Source organism: Crotalus tigris, unplaced genomic scaffold (genome assembly GCF_016545835.1).
Source record: "Crotalus tigris isolate CLP2741 ecotype Arizona unplaced genomic scaffold, ASM1654583v1 scf7180000021220.622782, whole genome shotgun sequence".
Taxonomy (NCBI): Eukaryota; Metazoa; Chordata; class Lepidosauria; order Squamata; family Viperidae; genus Crotalus; species Crotalus tigris.
Genome location: NW_024098407.1, coordinates 503961 through 525984, shown reverse-complemented (window position 1 = coordinate 525984; position 22024 = coordinate 503961). Strand labels below are relative to the sequence as shown.

Sequence of the window (22024 nt, the reverse complement as noted above, 5' to 3'; positions counted from 1 at the left end):
CAAGGCCTGTAACGACGGTGAGGCAAGACTATTAAGCTTTTTTAGTAATTACTTTCTTAATATTCTTAAATAAGCTTTGCTAACATTTCTTAGTTCCATAAATAACGTAGCTGAGGTTCCTGTAAATAAAAGGGGTCCACCTGCGGACTTCAACACCCAGAATTCCCCAGTCATCCAGGTCGGCTAGGGAATTCTGGGAAGTCCAAAGGTCTTAAGACTTGGCTAGGGAATTCTGGGAATGGAAGTCCACAGATCTTGAAAATGCCAAGGTTGGACACCCTGCTTGTAAAGGAAGATTCCCCCCCCCATGCTCTGTCTTACCAATTGTTCTTTGTAACTTACGATTAACGATTGTAACTATGATTTATGATCTATGACCTGCTACTTGCTGTTTGTACCTACACTGAGTACATTCAAACAAAAAGAATTCTATTTCTATTCTATATTCTGTTCTGTATTTTCTATTCCATTCCATTCCATGAGCCTCTCTGGATCCTAGATGTGTGAAATAACAACAGCAGCAGCAATAACAATAAAGTTGGAAGGGACCTTGGAGGTCATCTAGTCCAACCCCCTGCTCAGGCAGGAAATACTACACCACTTCGGACAAATGGACGTCCAGTCTCTTCTTAAAAACTTCCAGGGTTGGAGCATTCACCGCTTCTGGAGGCAGGTGGTTCCACTGGTTAATTGTTCTCACTGTCAGGAAGTTTCTCCTTAGTTCCAGGTTGCTTCTCTCCTTGATGAGTTTCCATCCGTTGCTTCTTGTCCTGCCTTCAGGCGCTTTGGAGAATAGCTTGACTTCCTCTTCTTTGGGGCAGCCCCTGAGATACTGGAATACTGCTATCATGTCCCCCCTCGTCCTTCTCTTCGTTAAACTAGACATCCCCAATTCCAGCCGCTGTTCCTTATATGTTTTAGCCTCCAGTCCCCTGATCCTCTTTGTTGCTCTTCTCTGCACTCTTTCTATACTCTCAAAACCTTTTTTACATTGTGGTGACCAAAACTGGATGCAAATCAAGTATCTTTTTTGCTGCAGCTTTGATTTCATCTTCAAGAGCCTTTTCTCCTTTTTTACAAGACCCCAGAAAGATTCCTGAGAGAGTTGTGTGCAGGAGGACCTGCTTCTTGGCCAGACCACAACTGCAGCCCCACTGCCTGGCCTTAGGCCGTAGGTCAGCCCTGTCCAGTCCAACACGATTATGAGGCTCCCCCCCCCAAATTCCCGATGGGGCTGACCTCTAAGTAGGCAGGGAAAGACTCACTGCAAAGCCACACTCAAAACCACTCTTGGGAGAAAAATACCATTTATTTACAAGTAGAAACATTATTTAAAATGACACATTTCCTGCTAACGTCTCTACAAAGGCGAGTAGTGGAGGGTGCAAGCAGGGGATGACTCCAGGTGGTGCCCCCCCCATCAGCCCGGGAGCCTTCCTCCGTCTGGGTCTCCCTATCACCGTCCAGTTGGGGGTCTCCGGTCGAGAGCTCAGGGCTGGGAGCGTCCCCAACCCCAGCTGACCCTGGGCAGCCCCACGGCATCGCTGGGCATTGTGACCCAGGCCCGGTGCAGGAGCCACCCTGCCCGACACGCTGCCCAGGGTCACCCTCACCCTGGCAGCGAAAGGCTCCCCTTCACCTACCTGCTCCAGGTGAGTTTCTGGCACCCCCACCTGGAAACCTCCCCCCGGCCCCAACCCAGGCTCTACGGATGGCGATACGAAGCAAGGAAGCTAAGTAAAGCGGTGACAGAAAGAGAGGCGTGTGCCCAAGCTGTCCCTCCCCACCCCGAAAAGAACGGCAGAGCCCCCGCCCCGGATCCTCTGCCAGGGCAAGCAGGTGCAAGAGAGGAGCCCCCCCCTCGCTCATCACTCCCCCGTCTGCGGCCCGGCAGCTGAGCCTTCCCAGAAGTACAAGGGACCCAGAAGGGACAAGACTGCAAGGGGAGGGGGCATTGGCAGGAGACCCCCGTAATAAAGAAGGATAAAAGAAGGAGTAAGGGAAGGAAGGGAAGATAAAAGTGAAGAGAAGAGGAAAGGAAAGGAAAGGAGAGGAGAAGAGAGGAGAGGGGGAAAGGAGAGGAGAGGAAGGGAAAGGAGAGGAAACGAGAGGAGAGGGAAGGGAAAGGAGGATAGGAGAGGAGAGGAAAGGAAAGGAGAGAAGAATGGATAGGAGAGGAGAGGGAAGGAGAGGAGAATAGTGGATAGGAGAGGGGTGAAAGGGAGAGGAGATGGAAGGGAAGGGAGAGGAGAGGAGAAGAGTGGATAGGAGAGGAGAGGAAAGGAGAGGAGAAGAGTGGATAGGAGAGGAGAGGAAGGGAGAGGAGAGGAGAAGAGTGGATAGGAGAGGAAGGGAGAGAGGAGAAGAGTGGATAGGAGAGGAAGGGAGAGGAGAGGAGAAGAGTGGATAGGAGAGGAAGGGAGAGGAGAAGGAAGGGAGAGGATAGGAGAGGAAGGGATTGGAGAGGAGAGGAGAAGAGTGGATAGGAGAGGAGAGGAGAGGAAGGGAGAGGAGAGGAGAAGAGTGGATAGGAGAGGAGAGGAAGGGAGAGGAGAGGAGAAGAGTGGATAGGAGAGGAGGGGAGAGGATAGGAGAGGAAGGGATTGGAGAGGAGAGGATAGAAGAGGATAAGAGAGGAGAGGAAAGGAAAGGAGAGGAGAGGAAGGGAAAGGAAAGGAGGAGAGGAAAAGGAAGGGAGGGGAGAGGGAAAAGGACAGAGGGTGAAAGGGGAAGTGGGGAAAAGGAAAGAAAAGGGATAAAAGGGGGAAGGGAAAAGGGAAGGAAAGAGAAGGGAGGAAGAAGGAAGACGAGGGGAAGGAAGGCACCTACACTCACAAGAGGCTGGGTGAACGGGAAGTCACCCCTGCTCCACCCCAGGCTGTGAAGGGGGAGGGAGGCGAGAAGGCCAAGCTGCTAGGCCTGCTTGAGGCAGGGGGAGAGGCCGCAGGGAGACGCGGGGGCTGGCAGCGGCAGAGGGGCAACGGCCCCTCCCCCCCTTTGCTCTGGGGAGCGATGAACGTGGTGAACGTGGTGGTGGTCGAATCGGCAGCCAGCAAGAGGGCTGGACTTAGAACTTCACCTTCTGGGACCTGGAGCTGGTCTGCAGGAGAGAAAGAGACAGGTGTTGGGACGCTGGCTGGGGGTGACCGGGGAGGGGGGGGGAGGCCCAGGAGCCGGGCACGCCTGGGGGAAACCCTCCTGCTCACCCCCCCCAAAAGAAACCGCCGGGAGCTGCATGAAGGCCTCCCAGGGCAGGGAAGCCGCCCGTGCCAGCAAATCAGCCAACGTATGTCAGGTGAGTGTGAGACAGGTGTGCACACCCCCCCCGCAGTGCTTGGATCCAGAAACCAGCCCCCCCCATGTGGGAGAGGGGAAAGGGGAGAGGACCCCCGTGTGCACAGGCCTCCGCTAGACCCCCGACAGGAAAGGCCACATGCAACCCTGCAGAGCGGGCCAGCGCGCACTTGCCTGGTGTGGCCGCCCCCAATGAGACCTGTGGAGGCAAAGGAGGCTCAGAAGGACCCCATTTGGGGAGGGGGGGGGAGGAAGGACGGGGAGGGGACGGCCCAGGCTGGGCAGCTGAGAACAAGGAGGAGGGGAACAAAGAACCTAACCCAGTTTGGGAATCGGGGTTTGCGGGTTCTCTTGCCGGGGGGCTGGGGTTGAATCCCCCTCCTACACCCCCCCTTCAAGCTTCTTTGAACCCGGGGCATAAGTGCCCCCAGGGAGCCTGCCAGAACTCTGAGCAGTTGGAAAGTGAACCGTCGTAAGTCGAGGACTGCCTGTATTAGGATGTCGATCATACACACACACACACACACACAGAGCAAAAAGTACTTTCAGCTCAGATTTGGAGTTAGGGTATCGGGGAGGGGGGCAGGTGGGGTGCTACTACATGGCAACAGGGGTTCCCTCCCCCCTCCCCTCGCTCACCTTGCCCTTCGAAGACGCAGCGGTCCTCGGAGACCTCCGGCTGCCGCTCCGGGGGGAACTTTTGGGGGTCACCTTCCGATTGGCCCCACGGCGCAGGAGGCTGTTCCCCAGTTTCTTTGGGGTGTTCAGGATGCTGAAGGCCAGCGACTGGCGCCTCTCCGACTGGGGGGGGGGCAGCAAAATAGGTTTCACCTTCTCCTCCCCCCCCACTTCAGGGCCTTCCGGTTAAAAGGAAGGTGAATCCCACCCAGCAGAAATCCATGCCTTCCACCCCCCCCCCGCATTCTTCCTGAACTCAGCTGAAATCCCAGCTGGGGGTCCTGGGTGCCCCCTAAGCTGGGTGGCTTTCCTGCAAACACTTCATGGCCCAACTAGGGAACATCTTCGGTGCTAGAAGGGGGGGGGGGAGGACAAGGAAGAGGAAGAGGAGAAGGAAGAGGAGAAATATTGTGGAGTCCCTGATTCTCTCTGAGTTTGGTTGTTTTGACGCTTCATGACTGAACTACAGAAGAGCATCAGTGCTAGAAGGCTGGGGAGTTGCAGAGAGGAGGAGAAGGAGGAGGAGGAGAGGACTGTGGAGTCCTTGATGCTCTCAGTTTGGTGGTTTTCTTGCAGACGTTTCATGGCCCAACTAGGGAACATCATCAGTGCTGGAAGGGAGGAGGAGGAGAGGAGGAAGGAAGGAAGGAAGGAAGGAAGGAAGGAAGGAAGGAAGGAAGGAAGGAAGGAAGGAAGGAAGGAAGGAAGGAAGGACTGTGGGGTCTTCGTGCTCTCTGTGCTTGGTTGTTTTCTTGCAGACATTTCATGGCCCAACTAGGGAACATCATCAGTGCTGGAAGGGAGGAGGAGGAGAGGAGGAAGGAAGGAAGGAAGGAAGGAAGGAAGGAAGGAAGGAAGGAAGGAAGGAAGGAAGGAAGGAAGGAAGGACTGTGGGGTCCTTGGCTCTCTCTGGTGGTTTTCTTGCAGACGTTTCATGGCCCAACTAGGGAACATCATCAGTGCTGGAAGGGAGGAGGAGGAGAGGAGGAAGGAAGGAAGGAAGGAAGGAAGGAAGGAAGGAAGGAAGGAAGGAAGGTAGGAAGGAAGGAAGGACTGTGGGGTCTTCGTGCTCTCTGTGCTTGGTTGTTTTCTTGCAGACATTTCATGGCCCAACTAGGTAACACCATCAGTGCTAGGAGAGAGTGGGTTTTGCAGAGAGGAGGGGGAGGAGGAAGACTGTGGGATCCTTCGTGCTCACCGACGGTTGTTTTCTTGCAGACGTTTCATGGCCCAACTAGGGAACACCATCAGGAGAGTGGGGTTTGCAGAGAGGAGGGGGAGGAGGAAGACTGTGGGGTCCTTGGTGCTCTCTGACCTGGGCTGTCTTCTTCCTGAGTGTTGTTTCCTGTCCGTTTACATGCAACTAGCCTTCTTGCAGAGAGCCAACCCCACCCCCTTCATAACCCTGATGAAGCTACCTAGTTGGGTCACGAAATGCCTGCAAGAAAACCTCCCAACTCACGGAGCCTCAACAACCCCGCAGGACCACCCTGAGCCACAAACGTGTTGAAACCCAACTAGTCAGAAATTCTAGCTGTGCTGTGGGAAGCCCGGACTGGAGTTTGAGGGCTGACCTTACCCTAAACACAATTAAACCCGTCAAAGGAACAGCCCCCCCAACAGTGGAACTCGGATCGAACCGTGTTCCCCACCCCTTCACACGGAAGACCTGGAGGCAGGCTCTGTTCTCTGGAAGACCCAAAGGACCATTGAGGCATGGAGAACATCTATCTAGGTCAGTGGTTCTCAACCTTTTTAATGCCGCAACCCCCAACCGGTCGTAAGTCGAGGACTACTCAACCGGTCGTAAGTCGAGGACTACTCAACGGGTGCAGCACCGTTTGCAGAACGGGACTTTTGGCGGGCTCAGCAGGGCAGAGACAGCCTGGACAATTCCTGTTGGCTTTGGAAAGCCAATAGAATTAGACTCTGTTCAAGAGAGTCTATTCTATTGGCTTTCAAAAGCCAATAGAATAAAAGGGAGTAGCACAGCTAAGGAAAAGGGGGGGGGGGAAATGGCGGACTGCGTTGTTTGGCGACCCCCGTGAAATGGTCGTTCAACCCCAAATGGGGTCCCGACCCACAGGTTGAGAACTGCTGTTCTAGGTGGTCACTAAAGAACTGACCACAGGCCGATGGCAAGAACCACTTGGTCTTCTGGGCGAGGATTTAAGTTTGGGGCTCAGACGCAAAGTTAGAAAGCTTCTCCAGCTGAAATAGCTCCCATTTTTACTCTCTGGGCTCTCCTCTGCAATGATGCTCTGCTCCAGCGGTGTCCAACTTTGGCCACTTTTTAAGACTTGTGGACTTCAACGCCCAGAATCCCCCAGCCAGCGCATGCTGGCTGGGGAATTCTGGGAGTTGAAGTCCACTAGTCTTAAAGTGGCCAGGTCTGGGGACCCCCGCTGATTGAACAGAGGAGGAAGGAACCCTTTTATGAGTCTGGGGTCTCCTGGGAATCCACAACCACTTTGGCCCCACTCCTGCAAGCCCCCAGAGGACCCCCCCACCTTCTTGTCCGCTGGCTGGGCTTTGCTCTTCTTGTCTCCCGCCAGGACTCTCTGCTTACGATCCTCAGTCTTCTCTTTCGGGGTCTGCGGCCGGGGGAAGCACGTGGAGGACTTCTTGAGCTACAGAGAGAACAGAGGGGGGGAGAGATGGGATTTCAAAAGCTTCAGCTGAGGAGACAAAAGCCTCCCTCCTTCTCTGGACAGCTAATTACACAATTAAAGAATGCCGCAGTTGGAAGGGGCCTCGGAGGTCATCTAGTCCAACCCCCTGCTCAGGCAGGAAGCCCTATTCCATTTCAGACCAATGGCTGTCCGGTGTCTTCTTAAAAACTTCCAGTGTGGGAGCATTCACCGCTTCTGGAGGCAGGTAGTTCCACTGGTTAATTGTTCTCACTGTCAGGAAGTTTCTCCTTAGTTCTAGGTTGTTTCTCTCCTTGGTTAATCTCCGTTGCTTCTTGTCCTGCCTTCAGGCGCTTTGGAGAATAGTTTGACTGCCTCTTCTTTGGGGCAGCCCCTGAGATACTGGAACCCTACTATCATGTCCCCACTCGTCCTTCTCTTCGTGAAACGAGACATTCCCCAATTCCACAACTATTCATTATAATATTTTAGCCTCCAGTTCCCTGATCCTGTTTGTCACTCTTCTCTGTACTCTTTCTAGAGCAGTGTTTCTCAACCTTGACCATTTTAAGGCATGTGGACTTCAACTCCCAGAATTCCACAGCCAGCATTGCTGGCTGAGGAATTCTGGGAGTTAAAGTCCACATGCCTTAAAATGGTCAAGGTTGAGAAACACTGTTCTAGAGTCTCAGCACTTTTTTTACATCGTGGTGACCCCAAATGGATGCCGCATTCTAAGGCATTATAGAGTGGTACGAACACTCCATGTGATCTTGATTCTGTATTAATCAATCTGAACAGAGCTGGAAGGGACCTTGGAGGTCTTCTAGTCCAACCCCCTGCTCAAGCAAGAGGCCCTATACCATTTCAGACGAGGGGTCTTCTCTAAAACCTCCCTTGGTGAGGCACCCACAACTTCTGGAGGCAAGTCGTTCCACTAATCAATTGTTCCAACTATCAGGAAATAGGGTTTTCCTGCCTGAGCAGGAGGTTGGACTAGATGACCTCCAAGGTCCCTTTCAACTTTATCATCATCACGGTCATCGTGATCATCAAATTCCTCCTTAGTTCCAGGCTGCTTCTCTCCATGATGAGTTTCCATCCGTTGTTTCTTGACCGGCCTTCAGGCGCTTTGGAGAATAATTTGACCCCCTCCTCTTTGTGGCAGCCCCCCCCCCAAATACTGGAATACCGCTATCATGTCCCCCCTAGTTCTTCTTTTCTCTGGCCAAACCCAAATCCTGCAGCCATTCTTCATAGGTTGGAGTCTCCAGGCCTTTAATCCTCTTTGTTGCTCTTCTCTGCACTTTTTCCTAGAACAGTGTTTCTCAACCTTGACCATTTAAGGCATGTGGACTTCAACTCCCAGAATTCCACAGCCAGCGTTGCTGGCTGTGGAATTCTGGGAGTTGAAGTCCACATGCCTTAAAATGGTCAAGGTTGAGAAACACTGTTCTAGAACCTCTATTTTGTATCGTGGGGACCGACCCTGACCAACAAAGGAAGCAGCAGCCAAGGAAGAAGCAAAGCAAAGCAGGCTACCGTGGGCCTCCCTCGACCCCAGGAGGCTGGCGTTGGTGCCTGGAAGGACACTGCCCCCCCTGTGGGCCACAAAGCCCCTCCCCAGCAGCCGAGGGGGAGGTCCAGACCCCTCCACCAGCAGCTGAGAGACAGGGGCAGCAGTAACGCTGGTCCTCCACAGTCTGCAAGAGTTGGGGCCCTCCAGCGTCCGCAGGCTCCGGGCCCCGGATGCTCCCGAGGGCCCAGCCTATCCCGAAGGGGCTCACCTCGGGGGTCCCCGGCCCCGTCTGGGGCTCATCCGAAAGGCGCTTCCGCTGCTGCCGCGTGGCGACCCCTCCCACCGCCCAGGCGGCGCTCAGGGTGTTGCGGCGGGTGCTGGGGCCCTCGACGATCTGAGTGGGCAGCATGCTGGCCCGCCGGAGGGTCTCCTTGGGGTCTCCGGTCATCACCTCTTCGTCCGTGATGGTGGTCAGGAGCGGAGAAGGCTTTGGGGAGGGGGGGAGGAGAGAAAACATCAAGGGGGGAAAACACGCCACGTTTCAGCAGCAGCCCCCGGCCCCAAAAGAGGGGTCTTTGGGCCGAGCTGCCAATCGCGGCCACTAAGAATAGTCCTTGACTTACAACGGTGCATTTAGTGACCGTTCAAAGTTACAACAGCCCCGGAAAAAGCGACGCGACCGTTTTTCACATCAACAACCGCTGTAGCGCCCGCTTCCAGGGTCACGTGATCCAAGTTCTTGGCAACTGGCTTACATGTATGACAGTTGCAGTGTCCCCGGTGTGTGTGTGTGGGGGGGGCGCGATCCCCTTTTGCGACAAGCCAAGTCAATGGAGGAAGTCAGATTCACTTAGCAACCCTGTTCCTAACTTAACAACTGCAGGGATTCGCTTAACAACGGTGGCAACAAAGGTCATAAAATGGGGCAAAAGCCACTTAACCAATGTCTCACTTAGCCACAGAAACTTTGGGCTCAATCCTGGCCGTAAAGTCGAGGACTGCCTGTAAACAGATGCATCGGGGGGGGGGGAACTGATGGAAATTTTGCTCTCTTACAAAATCAAAGACACAATGAAAACTTGCTGTGAAACTGTACGGGTCTTTCTCAGTTTTATGTCCAGATCTGAATAAATGTCTGACCTCTTTATCTATGCCAGGGGTAGGCAACCTTGGCCCCTTCATGACTCATGGACTTCAACTCCCAGAATTCCTGAGCCAGCATGGGGGAACTATGGCCCCTTCATGACTCGTGGACTTCAACTCCCAGAATTCCTGAGCCAGCATGGGGGAACTATGGCCCCTTCATGACTCGTGGACTTCAACTCCCAGAATTCCTGAGCCAGCATGGCTCAGCTTAGAAACCTCTCCCTCTCCCCTCAGCACAGCTGGCTCAGGAATTCTGGGAGTTGAAGTCCACGAGTCATAAAAGAGCCAAGGTTGCCTACCCCTGGTCTACGCCAAGCCAAACCTAAACCCCTGGTTAACTGGATGTCTTGTGCATTGGGGGGGGGGGGGAGGAACTGACCCACTGAGGGTCCCGGCCCAGCAGAAGAAAACCGGAAGCCCGTTATTGGCCGGAAGAGGCCAGGCCGCCACTCACCCGGGACTCCAGAGGGTAGCAGGTCTTCAGATGAGGCGGACACACCCGGTTGCGCTGCTGGAGTTCCGCAATGCGGTTCCAGCCGTCCAGCTGGTCGGGCTCGTCATCGCAGGAGCCGGCGTAGAAGCTGCTGCGGCCTGCAAGGGGGGGGGGCGAGAGGAGGTCAGGCAGGGCGTTGACCGACAGGCTTCCCAAAAGCTGAGAGATCCCGCTGGGAGGGAAATAGGGGAGACGGGCCATTCGGCGCAACCCAGTCGGGGAGCGGGACTGCGAGTCTGGGGGTGGCTCTCTAGGGCAGGTTTCTGCAATTGTGTTTGTGTGTGTGCTTGTATGTCCACCTGATGCTTTGCAGCGGGAAGTCAAATGCCCAGGGCACCCTTTCTCCACTGTGCCTGCTTTACGATGTGCGGACTTCAACTCCCAGAATTCATCAGGGCTGGCTAGGGAAATCTGGGGATTGAAGTCCACACATCTTAAAAGGAACAAAGGTTGTAAAAAAAAACCAGATTTAGATGGTTCTGGTGGGGGATTTGGATAAAGCAGGGCGGTGGGGGGGGGTGTCTTCCAACTTGGCCCTTTGATGACTTGTGTGTCAACGCTGCTAATATTGAATATTCTTGCTCTGACAATATATGCAGAACTGTCTGGTATTTTTAGAGTTAAATCAGGTGACAGCGAAAGGGGAGGAAAATATAAGGAAAGCCCAGGAAAAAGAAACGGAAGTGAATCTTTACCCTCCAAGTTAATTGGAAGATGTGAATCATGACCCCAAAATAGGGGAGGGCAAATGCCTGGAATGTTATGCGCAAAGGAAGGGAAATTCACATCTTGGCATTTCCACCATGCCGTGCTCACATCTCTGTAACACTAATAAAGGCTTTTTGGGTTAAAAAAATGCCTGAAAGTTCTTTGAAGTGTTTCGTTAATCAGACACATGACATTGTGGACTTCAACTCCCAGAATTCCTCAGCCAGGCACGCTGGCTGAGGAATTCTGGGAGTTGAAGTCCAGGGGTCTTCCAACTTGGCCCTTTGATGACGTGTGGACTTCAACTCCCAGAATTCCTCAGCCCACGTGCCTGGCTGAGAAATTCTGGGAGTTGAAGTCCAGGGGTCTTCCAACGTGGCCCTTTGATGACTTGTGGACTTCAACTCCCAGAATTCCTCAGCCAGCGTGCCTAGCTGAGGAATTCTGGGAGTTGAAGTCCAGGGGTCTTCCAACTTGGCCCTTTGATGACTTGTGGACTTCAACTCCCAGAATTCCTCAGCCAGGCACGCGTGCCTGGCTGAGGAATTCTGGGAGTTGAAGTCCACAAGTCATCAAAGGGCCAAGTTGGAAGACCCCTGAAGTAGGGGGGGGGTCTTCAAACTTGGCAACTTTAAGACTTGTGGACAGAGTTTCTTAGCCAGCAGGGCTGTTGGGGTGTTGAAGACCCCACGTGTTAAAGCTACTAAGTCTGGAGCCCCCCAAGATATGGTGGTGGAGGATCGTTGGTCAAGAGAAGCATTGTGGACCCAGGAGGCAAAGCCACAGCACCCTGAAGATCGGGGCTCCTCCCACCTCTAACATGGCAGGCTCCACGCCCTGTGCCCCCCATCCTCACCGCTGCTTGCGCCGCCGGCCTGGGAGTGTCTCAGAGAACTGCGGGTGGCAGGTCGATACCCCGGCAAGCTTTTCAGCGCAGCGTGTCCGGTGGTGCCGTCGGGCAATGAGGCGGTCAGCCGGCTGAGGGACTCCTGGGAGGGGAGGCTGGCCAGTGAGCGGATGGAAGAGGAGGAGGAGGCGGCCGTGGCTGCCGAACGCAGGCGGGTCTTGACCGACTCCTGGCCGCTGTCCCCGGAGCCGGAGGACCGCAGACTGACGAAAGACTCGTTGGTGCTGTCGAGAGGTTCCAGCTTGGGGTGTTTCTGGGAAAGGACACAAACGGGGGGGGGGAGGTCACACCCAAAGGGGCAAGAAACAGCCCCGCGTGCGAGGGAGGGGCGCCCACTGCTGCACCCCCCCAGCCCCCAGGGGCAGGGTCAGGTCTCCCGTGGGCCTAGGGCAGTGGTTCTCAACCTGTGGGTCGGGACCCCATTTGGGGTCAAACGACCATTTCACGGGGGTCGCCAAACAACGCAGTCCGCCATTTTTTCCCCCCTTTCCTTAGCTGTGCTACTCCCTTTTATTCTATTGGCTTTTGAAAGCCAATAGAAGAGACTCTCTTGAATAGACTCTAATTCTATTGGCTTTCAAAAGCCAATAGGAATTGTCCAGGCTGTCTCTGCCCTGCTGAGCCCGCCAAAAGTCCCAGTCTGCAAACGCGGCTGCACCCGTTGAGTAGTCCTCGACTTACAACCGGTTGGGGGGGTCGTGGCATTAAAAAGGTTGAGAACCACTGACCTAGGGTCTGGCGCCCTGGCTGCCCCCTTCATTTCCCCCCACCCCTTACTTTGATCATGGTGATGTTGATCAGCTGTGTGGGTGCGCCGGCGGCCGGAGAGAGCTGTCCGCCCGGAGTCCAAGGTGATGTTGCTGATGGAGTCGATGCTGCTCTCCAGCTTGGACCGCGAGCGGGTGGGGATGGGCGTGAAGGAGAGGTTCTCCAAGGACTCTCTCTTGTGGGGCGGCTGCTGGGGGGTCCTAGACGATTCCACGGCCCCGGATTCGGACAAAGAACGGCGACTCTTCCTGCTGGGGAGACGCATGGAAGCAGGCCGTGGAAACAGAGGCCAGGGCCTGGCAGAAACCTCCACGCCCAGGTGGGCAGCTCCAGCCTGGGAAATCCTGGCTGCTGCGGCCTGTGTGGTCTTGGGCAAGCCTAGATTTGCAGATGGGTCACTTGGGAGAGCTCCACTGGCTGCCCGTTGGCTCCCCAGTCCAATTCAAGATCTAGTTTTCCTTTCTCAAGCCCTGCCTGGTTATTTCAGGGACCCCCTTTTCCCAGTGACCTCCTCCTGACCCATCAGAGCAGGGAGGAAGGGGATGTGACAGGTTCCCCCCTCTTTAAGGAGGTCCATCTGGTAGGACCTAGAAGAAGGGCGACCGTAAGAAAGGCTGAGCGCCAAAGAATGGAGGCCTCTGAACTCTGGTGCTGGAGAAGACTCCTGCAAGTCCCCTGGACTGCAAGGCATTCAAACCGGTCAGTCCTGGAGGAGATCAACCCCAACTGCTATTGAGAAGGCCAGATCCTGAAGTGGAAACTCAAGGACTTTGGCCACCTAATGAGAAGGACGGACTCCCTGGAGAAGAGCCTGATGCTGGGAAAGATGGAGGGCAAGAGAAGAAGGGGACGACAGAGAAGGAGGTGGCTGGATGGAGTCCCTGAAGCAGGAGGTGGGAGTTTCAATGGACTCCAGAAGATGGTAGAGGACAGGAAGGCCTGGAGCAACATTGTCCATGGGGTCGCGATGGGTCGGACACGATTTCACAACTAACAACAACAATAAGAAGGGCCTTCTCCATGGTGGCTCCTTCCCTGTGGAACATCATCCCTGCGCAGATAAAACCGGCCCCCACCTTGACTCTCTTTCGAGAGGCCTTGAAGACCTGGTTCTGCCAACGGGCATGGAGACCCCAGAGGAAGGGCTTGCTGCAATTGTTACCAGGGGGTGCAGGTGTGTGTGTGTGTGTGTGTGTGTGAGGGGGGGGGTGTTATTTGGGTACGTGTTCGGCTCTTACTTCTGTAAGCTGCCCAGAGTCACTGCGGGCAGCTTTACAAAGATCCTTAATAAATAAATAAATATGTTTCACGCCCTGCCGCTCCCAGCCGTAATCTCCAGAAGAGTCAACCCCCCCACTCAGTCTGAAGACCCCCAAAAGAACCAACAGAAGAAAACATTTGTAGCTCAGGATCGAACGGAGGGGGTCCTGGTTGCTCTCTGAGCCTGGTGGGGGTTTTTTTTTGCAGACGTTTTGTTATCAAACTAGGTGAGTGAGGAGTTAGAACAGTGTTTCTCAACCTGGACCATTTTAAGGCATGTGGACTTCAACTCCCAGAATTCCACAGCCAGCATTGCTGGCTGTGGAATTCTGGGAGTTGAAGTCCACATGCCTTAAAATGGTCCAGGTTGAGAAACACCTGAGTTAGAAGGAGTGAGGTTTGCGAGGAGGAGGAGGAGGAAGAGGAGGAGGAAGACTGTGGCAACCTTGATGACCTCTGAGCTTTTCTTACAGATGTTTCATCCCACAAATAGTTAATGTTACCTAGTTGGGTCACGAAATATCTGCAAACACACACCCCCCCCCAAGCTCAGAGAGGACCAGAGACCCCAAAAGAATCGCCCTCTGTTCTATGGCCACCCAACAGCCCCGCTCTGTGGCGGAAGGAAAAACTGGGTGGGGGGGAGGAAGAGGAGGAGGGGGCCAGGATGCGGAGGAAGGCCCTTACCTGGTGGAGTTAAGGGGCTGCCCTTCATCGCTGGTGCTCAGGTCCAAGCTGTCGCTGCTGATGTCGGCCGAGCTCTGCTTGAAGGACTCTCGGCCTTTTAGGTTCTCCAGGGCCGCCTGGACCTTGCCCTGCTCCCGAAGCTGCCGATCCGAGAAGTCCAGCTGTGGGGGGGGGGGAAAAGAGTTTGGGCAGAATTAGAAGCGGAAGCCCCAGGGAGGGAAGGAGAGTTGGCAGAGCCACCACCACAGAGCCCATGGGGCCCATCTCAATGCAGAAGTCCTGCCGAAGGTTGTCCTCAACGCAGCACCGTTTGGTTCGTGACCTCTTGAAAAAAGGGACCAGCTGCAAGGCTCTTAGGAGGGCCATATTGGAAGAAAGATGCTTTGTCTACTAAAGTATATTCTTTGCCTAAAAATATATGAGCCGAGGTGGCGCAGCAGTTAGGATGCAGAACTGCAGGCCACTGTAGCTGACTGTGTTCAGCAGGTCAGGGGTTCAAATCTCACCGGCTCAAGGTTGACTCAGCCTTCCATCCTTCCGAGGTAGGTAAACTGAGGACCCAGATTGTTGGGGGCAATGAAAATATATATATATATATATATCCCAGCCTAGGAGCCGCACGCAACAGAGAAGTAATCAGCTGCAAGAACTTAGAACTCAGAAATACTTCTGACATGAGTGATGAGAGGATCAATCAACCGGGCCCCATAACGAGGTCTATGAGCCATGTGCAGGCGCATTTGTGCTTATGAACGAGCTCCCCCACCCTCTGGCTTTTAACACCCTGACGATGATGGCAGCAATATAGCCATCGAAAGCTAGGTTATTTATTTATTAAACATTTAATTGTTTTACCTCCTGGTGCTCGTTTTTATCTGTGTGTGTGTGTGTGTGTGTGTGTGTGTGTGTGTGTGTGTGTGTATACACACACACACACACACACACACACACACATATATACATTGCTTACTGGTGTACACTGCTTAGAGAGTGCTTGCACTTAAAGCGGTATATAAGCCTCATAAATAAAATAAATAAATAAATTTGACGCTTAAGGTGTCAAATTTAGCAGAAATGGCAAAAATTTCTGCTTACTTGAAGGATCACTCACAAGAAAGATACATTTCGGTTTGGAGAAGATGGATAGATTATATTCAGAATAAATATGGGACTAAAAAGTTTCATTTAGCTTAGGAGTAAACTTTAGAGCAGTGGTTCTCAGCCTTTTTAATGCCGCGACCCCCAACCGGTCGTAAGTTGAGGACTACTCAACCGGTCGTAAGTCGAGGACTACTCAACTGGTGCAGCACCGTTTGCAGAATAGGGCTTTTGGCGGGCTCAGCAGGGCAGAGACAGCCTGGACAATTCCTATTGGCTTTGGAAACCAATAGAATTAGACTCTATTCAAGAGAGTCTCTTCTATTGGCTTTCAAAAGCCAATAGAATAAAAGGGAGGAGCACAGCTAAGGAAAAGGGGGAAAAAATGGCGGACTGCATTGTTTGGCGACCCCCGTGAAATGGTCGTTCGACCCCAAATGGGGTCCCGACCCACAGGCTGAGAACCACTGCATTAGCAGTTTGCAACAGTGGACAATACACGCAGCAACAGTTTTACAACAACTGTCCCACTTGGCAACGGAAATTTTGGCTCCACTGTGGACTACCTGCCCTTGGACGCAAAGTCTGAAATTTAAGTGGAACCATCATTTGAAATATTTTTTTTTAAAAAAAATAAAACGATGTATCGCTGGTCTTTCGCCCCCCGGCAGACCTGCCCGGCTGGCCGTCGCACCTACCTGCGCCTGCAGGACCCGGACCTGGCTGGTGAGGCTCTTCAGGCTGAGCTCCGACTCGGTGGCCTGCAGGGCCGTGCGCTGCAATTCCTTGGCCAGGCGCTCCGATTCAGCCTTCAGCTCGGCGTTTTCCTTCTCCAGCTGCTGCAGGCCCTTCAGCTTCTCCAGCAGCTCCTGGTTCTGCTGCTTCTTGGCGTCGTAGTGCATCTTCGCCTTCTCCATCTGTGGGCACAGAAAAGGGGCACCGCTCAGCCCGGCCTCGGCTTGATCCACGACCCTCAGCTTCAGGCAGCGAGAAAGGTATAGTTTACTACAGGGCTTTTCAACCTTTTCACCCATTGTACCACTTTTAGGATGTGGCAACATCCGAGTACCACCAGTAGCCTAGCAAGTTGTCTAAAACTTGATGATCAAAAAAAAAGGGGGGGAGGGGAGTAATAAAGTACAGGTAGTTCTCGACTTACAACAGTTCGCTTAGTGACTGTTCGAAGTTACAATGGCACTGAAAAAAGTGCCCCCCCCAGGCACAGCTGAGCAAGACACCTGCCTGCCCGCCCGGCGGCGCTCTTCCTCCTGTCCGAGGTTTTCATTGTTGTGAGCATTTCTGTTGAGGATTGGCAGTGGGGGTGGGGTGGGGGGTGTTTGGTTTTTATTCCCCCCCCCATCTGCTGGGTGGTTGCAGCAGGTTTTGGTCACTTCCCATGACCCTGGGACACTGTGACCGTCATAAATGTGAATCGGTTGCCAAGCATCTGAATGTAAATCACAAGACCCTGGAGAGGCTGCAACATTCCAGCTGATCGGCGCTTCTTCGGGGCTCAGCAGAAGCGCCAGGATCAGCGCCGAGCTCCAGCTGGATCCTGGCGCTGATCCTGGCACTTCCACTGAGTCCCGACAGTCCCAAAGAAACGCCAATCAGCTGGAAAGCAGCACTGATCCTGGCGCTTCCGCTGAGCCCCGACAGCCCTGCAGCTCCAGCCATCTCTCGCTCAGGCTTGTGAGGTGCTGCCCCCGGTTCAGCTCATTCCCTCCCCTGCTACCCCTTTTCTAGGATGGTCGCGTACCCCCTGCCAGGTGCCCATGGACCACAGGTGGTACCTCTACCCCTGGTTGACAAGCCCTGGTTTACTAGACCTCAAGTGAATTACAGGAATGCAAAGCTGGAACTGTCTAACTTTTCCTTCCCTTAGCTGCCCCCCCCCTTGCTGCCCCCCAGGTCCAATCAAATTCAGACAAGACATCCCAGCTGGTTGACCTTGAAGCAGCATCTCAGGGCAGATGCAGTGAACTTTTAGTTTCCCTTGAATCCTCCCTCCTCCCATTCAATGTCAACGCTGCAAATATTGTATATTCTTGCTTTTGACAATATGTAGAACTGTCTGGTAATGATGGGGTTAATACAGAGCAGAAGGGGGGGCGTTGGGGGTCAAGCCCGGGAAAGAAAGAGGAAGAAAACCTTTGACCTTCATACTAATTGGATAATGTGAGATATGAAGGCTAAGTTAGGGAGGGAACATGCTGATAATTGAACTGCTCAGATCCAATGCGCCTGTGCTGACATTTTGTAACAATAAAAGACTTTTAGGAAAATCAACGCCTGGAAGTTCTTTGGAATGTTTCATTAGCCGGAACCACAACAACCCAGCTGATGGCAGGCTGGCACCGGGTGACAGTGAAGTGCAAGTGTGAGGTGCCAGCGGACCGGACCCCCTTCCAGCTTCCATCAAGGGGGTCCCTCTTGCAAGCTCTCCCCTCCCTTCCCCCTGGCCTGGGGCGGGGAGGGGGCGGCAGACGCCCGGGGGTCCTACCTGGGCCTTGTAATGGTCGGCGGCCTGTTCCTTCTGCGCCAGCTGGGTCTGGAGGTCCGCCGTCTTCTCCTTCAGCTGCTTCATCTCCGAACGGAGCTCCTCTTCACGCGCCTGCGGAGGGGGAGGCACACCTCACACCATCTCAGAGAGGGAAGCGTCCCTTCCATCCGAGCCCACTCAGGCCCCCGGGCCTCTTGGGATGGTCCTTCCGCTCCAGGATTGAAGGCTTCAACGTCAGGTCTGGCAGGACGCAGAGTTGTCCTCCTGCCTCTGGACCTCAGCCCCCTTTCTCCGGGGGGGCTCAGACAGACCCCCCCCCAGGGATCTTCGTTTCCCTTTCGGCCTCGCAAGAAGGGCGGGATCGACCCACGTTACGAGATCCAGCAGCTGTGACGTGCTAAGTTGCTTCTGGGCCCAAATCAAGAGGTTGGGGATGACTTTCGAAGTCATTTAGCCCACCGGTGGGGGGCTTTCAGAGAGAAGATGCTCCCCTGGAGCCCTGTCCTTGAGGGAGCAAGGAAGAGGGTGGGCCCGGGTCAATCCTTCTCTCCGGAGGTCCCAACGGGATGGGAACCTTGCCTCACCCCCCAGAGCTTCACCTGGCCCCTTCCCTCTTGGCTTGGAAGGGACCTTGGAGGTCTTCTAGTCCAGCCCTCTGGTCAAGACACAGACCCTGTTCCATTCCAGATAAATGGCTGTCCAGTCTTTTCTTTAAAGCCTCCAGTGATGGAGCAGCCACAACTCTTGGGAGGCAGGCTGATCTGATCTGTCTGTCTGTCTCTATCATCCATCCATCTACCTACCTATGATCTACCTCTACCTACCATCATCTCCATCCATCATCTCTCTCTCTCTTTCTCTCTCTCTCTATCATCTATTTATCTATCTATCATATATCTATCTCCATATCTATCTATCTATCTATCTATCTATCTATCTATCTATCTATCTATCTATCTATCTACCTATCTACCTACCTACCTATCATCTATATCTATCATCTATCTGTCTGTCTGTCTATCTATCCATCCACCTATCTACCTCTACCATCATCTCCATCCATCCTCTATTTATCTATCTATCTATCTATCTATCTATCTATCTATCCATCTATCTATCCATCTATCTACCTATCATCTACCTCTACCATCATCTCATCCATCCTATTTCTCTCTCTCTATCTATCTATCAATCACCTATCTCCATATCTATCTATCTATCTATCTATCTATCTATCTATCTATCTATCTATCTATCTATCATCTATCTATCTTCATATCTATCTATCATCTATCTTCATATCTACCTATCCATCCATCCATCTCTAACTACCATCATCTCCATCCATCCTCTATTTCTCTATCTCCATATCTATCTATCTCCATATCTATCTATCTATCTATCTATCTATCTATCTATCTATCTATCTATCTATCTATCTATCCATCCGCCCACCTATCTACCTCTAACTACCATCATCTCCATCCATCCTCTATTTCTCTATCTCCCTATCTATCTATCTACCTACCTACCTACCTATCATCTATATCTATCATCTATGTCTGTCTATCTATCCATCCACCTATCTACCTCTACCATCATCTCATCCATCCTCTATTTCTCTATCTCTCTATCTATCAATCACCTATCTCCATATCTATCTATCTATCTATCTATCTATCTATCTATCTATCTATCTATCTATCTTCATATCTATCTATCATCTATCTTCATATCTACCTATCCATCCATCCATCCATCCATCTACCTCTACCATCATCTCCATCCATCCTCTATTTCTCTATCTCCATATCTATCTATCTATCTATCTATCTATCTATCTATCTATCTATCTATCTATCTATCTATCTATCTATCTATCTATCTATCTCTACCTACCATCATCTCCATCCATCCATTCATCCAATCTGTTCCTTCTGGAGCATTATCTTCTCTCTCTCTCTCATATGTATCTTACAGTATCTAAATCATAGACTCCTAGGACTGGAAGGGACATGAGGAGATCTTCTAGTCCAACCCCTGCTCAAGCAGAAGACCCTCTACCATCCTGGATAAGTAAGGTTCTCCAATCTTTTCTTGAAAACCTCTGAGAAGGAAGTCAAGATGGATCCGTTTCAGCTGAATTTGAGGAATGAAATCAATTTATTTAGGTCAGCTGCTAGGGGTGGGTTGTTATTTTATTTTAGCTTTATGAGGAAGTTCGGCTGTCGTGTTTTTCATGAAGGCAAATATATTTTGCATCGCACGGCCCAGAGGCTACCACACGAGGACAAATAATGCATTGTAAAGATCACTCGGAGGCAGGAGATACTTCCGATGTAATCTACCGGGTCCCCTGCATGGACTGTCCCTGTGACTATGTAGGACAGACGGGGAGGACGCTAACCAGCAGACGGCAAGAACACAAGCAAAGTGGGTCAGACGAGCAGACCCGAGCTTATCGGTAGCCTCACATTGCAATGAACAAGGGCAACATTCAATTTCACAGCTACTAAGGTTGTCGGCTGAGCAGGGGCCAAAATAGCCAGTGAAATGATGGAAGCCTGGGAAAAGAGCCCCTTGTCAGTCAAGAGTGCTGATTTATCATTGGCTTATCAGGTATTTAGGAGCTGAGGGCTTGGAGGCACAAGGAAAGAAAAGCCAGCCATCAACACAACATTCAGCCAACAGGAAGGCATCGCATAAATACATTGCGACTTGAACACTGAGCACTATCTAAGAAAATGAAATTCAGTAGTGAAAAAAGGAAGGTTCTACATTTAGGCAAGAAAAACCAAATGTACAGGTAGAGTATAGGGGGTACCTTGCTCAATAGTAGCAACTGTAAGAGGGACCCGAGTCCTAGTGGACAATCACTTAAATAGGAACCAGCCATGTGCTGCAGGTGTCAAAAAAGCCAACACAGTGCTGGGCTGCATTAACAGAGGGAGAGAGTCAAGATCAGGTGAAGTCTTAATACCATTTGACAAGGCCTTGGTGAGGCCACACTCGGAATCCTGCATCCAGTTTTGGTCACCACGATGTAAAAAAGATGCTGTGACTCTAGAAAGAGTGCAGAGAAGAGCAACAAAGATGATTAGGGGACTGGAGGCTAAAACATACAAGGAACAGCTGCTGGAATTGGGTATGTCTAGTTTAATAAAGAGAAGGACCAGGGGGAACAGGATAGCAAATCTTCTAGTATCTCAGGGGCTGCCCCAGAGAAGAGGGAGTCAAGCTGTTCTCCAAAGCGCCTGAAGGCAGGATGAGAAGCAATGGATGGAAACTCATCAAGGAGAGAAGCAACCTAGAACTAAGGAGAAACTTCCTCTGTCTGCCAGCCAGCTGGGTAACTTCCTGACAGTGAGAACAATTAACCAGTGGAACTACCTGCCTCCAGAAGCGGTGAATGCTCCAACACTGGAAGTTTTTAAGAAAGAGACTGAACAGCCATTTGTCCGAAATGATATAGGGTTACCTGCCTGAGCAGGGGTTGGACTTGATGACCTCCAAGGTCCGTTCCAACTTTATTATATTATTATTATTATTTTTCAAAGATAATTTTTATTAAATTTTTAAAATTTTACAAAAACAAAATAATCTTCCCCCCAACCTCCCCAACCCTCCCATTCCCTCCCCCAACCGATTATTATTATTATTATTATTATTATTAGTAGTAGTAGTAGTAGTAGTGAGAAGTTCCCTGAGGATGGGCTCCAGTATGAATCAGACAGCTTGGAAGGCTAAACCCCTGATCCCGGTGATAGGACCCAGACAGGATCTTGTCATGGTTTTAATTGCACTGGTGTTCTGGTGGTATTTAAACTAGTCAAAACCCCGCTGCCGTGTTCTCGCATTGAGCGGCTTCACCTCAGACTTTCCCTGGAATCCTGGCTTGCAAGCCCGCCCCATCGTAGCAACGGGTGGAGTGGAACTAAAGAGTGAAATAAAATGGCGCAAGCCAATCCCAGTGAGGCCTAGGACTACGTGGGCCTTTCTCTCGGAGGGCCTGAGGCCTGGTGGAGGGTGTGTGCAAGGCTTCCTGTGCTGGACACCCACCTTTGCTTTCTGCTGATGGCTCTGGCCGGCCTTCTCTTGCTGAGCCAGCTTCTTTTTCAGCTCATCCAGCTGGAGGAGGAAGAGGAGGAGGAGAAGTCATTCCAAAGCCTCCCCCCCCCTTTGCCTGGGTCCCCCAGGAGCTTTGCTGGCCTCCAGCCCCCCCGTGCCCTCATGGGGCCCACATTTCACACAGAAGTCTTCTGGGGCTCCTATGTGTGGCTTATGCAGCTCTGTCTGCCAGCCAGCTGGGTAAGGAGGCAGCACCCATGTTCCC

The 22024-nt window shown here is 52.3% G+C and overlaps 1 protein-coding gene across 1 annotated transcript in view; it reads right to left on the bottom strand.

Moving 5' to 3' along the window:
* Nucleotides 1-2693: 2693 nt before the first annotated feature.
* The window catches only part of NUMA1 (nuclear mitotic apparatus protein 1), an 83343-nt gene continuing 64012 nt past the window's right edge, over nucleotides 2694-22024 (bottom strand). The window contains 12 exon segments of the mRNA XM_039369780.1: nucleotides 2694-3100; nucleotides 3934-4095; nucleotides 6483-6602; nucleotides 8390-8608; nucleotides 9722-9858; nucleotides 11325-11628; nucleotides 12153-12182; nucleotides 12184-12391; nucleotides 14091-14251; nucleotides 15887-16105; nucleotides 17692-17802; nucleotides 21751-21819. Of these exon segments, the coding sequence (XP_039225714.1) occupies nucleotides 3068-3100; nucleotides 3934-4095; nucleotides 6483-6602; nucleotides 8390-8608; nucleotides 9722-9858; nucleotides 11325-11628; nucleotides 12153-12182; nucleotides 12184-12391; nucleotides 14091-14251; nucleotides 15887-16105; nucleotides 17692-17802; nucleotides 21751-21819 (1773 nt within the window). The 3' untranslated portion in view covers nucleotides 2694-3067.